This window comes from Gallus gallus, chromosome 3, assembly GCF_016699485.2.
Source record: "Gallus gallus isolate bGalGal1 chromosome 3, bGalGal1.mat.broiler.GRCg7b, whole genome shotgun sequence".
Lineage (NCBI taxonomy): Eukaryota > Metazoa > Chordata > Aves > Galliformes > Phasianidae > Gallus > Gallus gallus.
The window spans coordinates 101,496,690-101,501,553 of record NC_052534.1 but is presented as its reverse complement, the minus strand read 5'-3'; the positions used below and the strand labels follow the sequence as shown (position 1 = coordinate 101,501,553).

General features: G+C 52.8%; 1 protein-coding gene across 1 annotated transcript; it reads left to right on the top strand.

The window, feature by feature from the left end:
- Positions 1-1,989: 1,989 nt before the first annotated feature.
- Positions 1,990-3,747, top strand: LOC121113195. Its single transcript, XM_040698307.2, has 5 exons — positions 1,990-2,182; positions 2,434-2,485; positions 2,592-2,631; positions 2,728-2,817; positions 3,159-3,747. The coding sequence occupies exons 1-5, from the start codon at positions 2,060-2,062 to the stop codon at positions 3,745-3,747; spliced, it is 894 nt and encodes a 297-aa protein (XP_040554241.1). The 5' UTR covers positions 1,990-2,059.
- Positions 3,748-4,864: the final 1,117 nt, after the last annotated feature.

Sequence of the window (4,864 nt, the reverse complement as noted above, 5' to 3'; positions counted from 1 at the left end):
CAGTCTCCTTCAAAACTGCTGCTTCTCTTTCAAGGAAAATCAGGGCCATGGCATGCTGCTGACCCAATAGCCCTGGAAGGAGGTAGGATCTCAGTCCTGAGCTCTGATGCTCGTTATGAGCTCTACTTGACCAAGTGCACTGAGAGAAGAAAAAAGTCAAGGGGAGGACATGAGCAGGAACACTAAAAGGGAAGGAGGGAACAGTGAGAGCTGACAGAGGCAACTGGCAATGAAGAACTCTTGTAGTTCTTCACAAACTACATGTTTATCCATTTCCCAGTACCCAAAACAATAACTGGATTTTTAAAATTCAGTTTAATTCCCCAAATTGATTCACATAGTCACCGAATGTTCAAAGCTGGAAGGGACCTCTGGCAGCTCATCTGATCCAACCCTGCTCTTCTCCAGCAGGTTGCTTATGAAGATGTCCAAGAAAGGAAAGTCCACAACCACTCTGGGCAACCTGTGCCAGCACTCAGTCACCCTCATACAAAATGTTTCCCAGTGTTCCGATGGAAATTCCTGTATTCTGGTTGGTGTCCATTACCTCTTGTCCTGTCCTTGGGCACCACTGAAAAGAACCTGGCTTCATCCTCTTTGTACACTCCCTTCGGATGCTGACAGCCATTACTAACATCCCCTCAAGCCTTCCCTAGGCTGAACAGTGCCAGCTTTCTCAGCATCTCCTTATAAGAGAGGCTGCTCCAATCCCTTCACTGACTTTGTGGATTCCTCTGCTGGACTGTTTCCAGTACGCTCATGTCCCCTTGTACTGGGAGGGGCCAGAACTGGACACAGTATTCCATGTGTGGCCTTGCCAAAGCCAAGTAGAGGGGAAGGCTCACCTCCCTCAATCTGTTGGCAGTGCTTCGTCGATTTCTTTCTATGGGCTCAGATATGTCTCCCAACACAAGGAACCATTATGACACCCCAGCATCTTCACTTCAGTAGAAAGGAAATTTGGAGATTCTATTGGGCAGTTTGCTAGTTAAATTAACATCATTTGTATTAGCTACTAGAGGGCATGCAAATAGCAAAACTTCTTAAATATGTTAATCACACAGCAGAATCTTGCAAGATATACTCAGAAGGCAGTGAGATGCTGGCACAGGCTGCCCAGAGGGGTTGTGGATGCCTCATCCCTGGAGGAATTCAAGGCCAAGTTGGGTGGATTCCTGCACCACCTGATGTGGTGGGGGGCAACCAGCCCATGGCAGAGGGTTGAGGCGGGATGACCTTTAAGGTCCCTTCCAACCCAAGCTGTTCTATGATTCTATGACAAGATCATTGGCAATAGCAGCCATTTATGCCTCCTCAGAATAATTCTCTTCCTCCAAGAAGAAAACAACCATGTGGTTAGATGCCATGCTCCATGCCCAGCCATGCATAGTGGAAGGCTTAGCTTCTGTTTAATGAATGTGATAGGCAGGGGATAAGGTTCTTCTGATAGTACACTTGATGTCTGTGCAGGTTCTGAAGATAAGATTATTGTGGAGTAATCCAGATGAGCTCTAGAGCTAGTAATGTGCCGGCAAAAGGCTTCTGGCTTGCAGACTCCTTCATCCAGTCACAAAGCAAGAGAATGGTGAATTAATAAATAAATAAGCTGTTCCTCAGGAGCTGTGCTCTTCCCTCCTGGGGGAGCTGGGGCTTCCTTGTTCTCCCTGTACTTCTTCTGGTGGTGTTTTGCCAGTTTTACTTCTCTGTGACGGGTCCACGGTGTGAGTCCCTGCTCTGAGCTAATCCGCTTGAGGCCTTCCCTGAAAATGCTGGGGAAGAGCAAGCAGCAGCACAGGGCCAGGGATTCAGTCCTTCCTGGTGAGAGGCAGAGGCTTCGTGTGGCCCGGCACAGTGCCAGGCCTCTGTGCTGGGGCGGGCTGTGCCACACCCCACTGTCCTTGCATCACAAACGTTGCCATAGCCCCCAGCTGGTGACATAGCAATTGCATCACAAAGGGGACAACCCCATATCTGGAGCAGAGCTAGGCTGGGTGCCACTTTGCCTGCGAGCTGACTAGAGAGAGGAGCTTAACTGCTTGGCTCTCTGCAAGTCACAGGCATGGCTGCTTTCTGGGGAATGATCTTCCTCAGCATGGCGGATGATAGTATCTTCTACCCCATCCTTTGGATCATGCTGATCATATCATTATTTGTATCTGTTATGGCCTTGTGGAAGTGGAAGGTAGGAGTCAGGGCTGGTGCTGAGCCAGGCGCTGCAATACACGGAGGGGGGTCGGTGGGGGCCAGGGCCATCCCCAGGGCTGGGCTGGGGGCCCTGCCTGGGAGGAGAGGCCGTGTCCCAGCGGGGCCTGGCCAGGCTCGGCCTGGCGTCCTGGGGCAGGCAAGGGCCTGGGCTGTGCCCTGGGTTGGTGGGTACCGCTGTGGCTGCTGGGGATGCTCCCCTCTCACTCACTACTTTCTGTGCCCATACAGAAAGAGAGACAGAGGAAGTGCCAACACAGAGGTAACCATGAAAATTCTAGAGGTGAGCAGCCCTGGGCAACGGCCCTGCAAAGACACCCCCTGGCCCCACATGTCCACCACTCCATCACGTGCTCTCCATCCACTCACTTTGTCTCCTTTGCCAGCAGTTTGGGACTTCCGCACGTCTTCACAGCACTTGAGGATGCAGTAAGTAAAATTGTCCCTTCTTGGAACACGGCAGCCCTCTCCAGTCACCTCCCACCAAATGAAATCCCACTAACACTGCTCTCTGCTCTGCTACAGCTCCTCAGTGCCCAGGAAAATGGATAAGAACTGTGAAATACTCGACCAGTTCAACAGACGTCTTCAGGCCTTGACCAGATGCATGGCGATGTGAGACCACTGATAAGAGATGGGGACGGGGACAGGGGCAGGGCTTGGTGACATGGAAAACTGCAATGACTCAGGGAGGGCACAGGGATATCCACAGACTTGAAATCTGAGAGGCAATGCCCTTGTAGAAGGGTTTACCACTGAGGCACAGACATGACAGTGTCACCCTTGCTCATGTGCCCTGTAAGCGGGGATGGAACCTTGGGCACACACTTTTGGGGACCCTGTGGAAATGACACAGCCTGCCAACACCTTTGAAGCGACAGAAAAGCCCCGGGGTCCTCAGGAGAGTTTGGCTCAGAACCGCCCTCATCTTCCTTCTCTTTCTCCATCTCACACAGGCTCACCTTGGAACTGCCTGAGGGCAGCGATGATTCCACCAGCTCGGTCACAGTGAGTGAAAACCGCTGCTCTTTGAGGACATCGCTGTATCCGTTGAGCACCAGTTGTGGGGAAATGGAGGCACCTTACCGACACCCAAAAGCCCAGGAGAACTTGGAAAGCTCCATCCCAGAAAGGAAAGCGGAGCAGGGACTGGGCCTCAGTGATCAGAGAAAGCCTGATGTGATGGTGGCTCCCACGGTGCAGGACCTGCCCTTAGAGGATGAAGCTATGCAAAGTCATTTGGAGCATCCTAACATAAAAATGCAGGCACCACAGTTCCTGAAGAGGAGTTTCTCAGAGCCCTGTCCTGGGTCAGAGAGACTCCCAGCTTCCCCATCCTCTGAGGCACTCAAGGAGGCCCACTTACTCGCTCATTCCAGCGTGGGCATGGGCAAGCTCTGGCAAGGAGGTCAGCAGCATGGGCCCTTGTCCCACGGCGAAAATCTGCCCCCGAGACAGATACGTGCAGACAAGAAACAAGGATTCCAGTCCACATTGCCTGCTGCAGAATCTATGAAGGCCCTGATGACCATCAGATCAAGATGATGCATCTGTGGCTGGAGCAATATGAATATGTTGAGAGGCGAAAGTTGGAATTTTATAGAGACTACTACACCCAGCCTAACAACGAAGGATCCCAGGGCGTGGCTCCATCTGACACTGCAGCCCCGGTTGTTGCAGGAGGAGCAACAGTTCGAGAGAGGAATTCACCCGAGGTCAAGGCCAGTGAGCAACAGGACAAGAAAAATACCACTGCTGCCCAGCAGCCAGAGGGGCTCCCTGAACGTACCCTCGTGGAGAGTTCTTCGGTTGTGCCATGGAGGCGTCTGCCACAGGGTAGACCATTCAGACCCCAAGCAGCACACGCAGAGATGACGCCCAGGCAAGAAGCAGCAGAACACACGACTCCTAGACCAGAGACACCACCTGTGCTGTGCAGAAACTGCTGTGCACCAGCCCTCCTGTGCCAGTTTCATTCAGAATGCCGGGGCCAAGCTCCGAGCTGCCATGCATGGCCCTCTATTCCCTGATCAGAAAGGCAACTAAGAAGCTCTCAAAGAAGGGAAGAGAGCCCATCATGAAAAACAGATCCTTAGAGCAGGCCAGGCTGGACACAGATCAACGTAGGAGCAGACGATCACTGAGTCTACTGGCCAAAAGGAAAAACCCACGTACACCTCAGGAGGCAATGAGGAAGGACATGGTGGCATCTCAAGATAAGACTTTCAGCGATGCCAGTGAGGCCAGAGGTGCCAAAAAAGCATTGAGCCAGGGTGGTAGCAGCCACAGGCACCTGGATGTGCTGGCTCCTGTTGCCCGTAGAGAGCCAGCCAACGTGCTGCTACCTCGGAGAAGGCTGCTCTTGGAGACTGAAGCTCCTGCCCCATCTCAGTCTGTTCTAGCAGATGTCCAGGCAGGCACAGCTGCAGTGAGTAGTGGATTACTGCCAGATGCTACCAGGGGGCAGAAGCAGAAGGGCAAGGGACACACCCAGGACAAGCCAGCTTCTCCAAGAAGAAAGTCCCCAAAGAAAAAGCAGTCCTCCAGTGAGCAGAGACCCTCAGGTCTGCCACAGCCTCCAAATCCCACTGGGACCAACGTTCCAGCCCTCTTCGTGCAGCAGCAGAGACCCTCAGGTCTGCCACAGCCTCCAAATCCCACT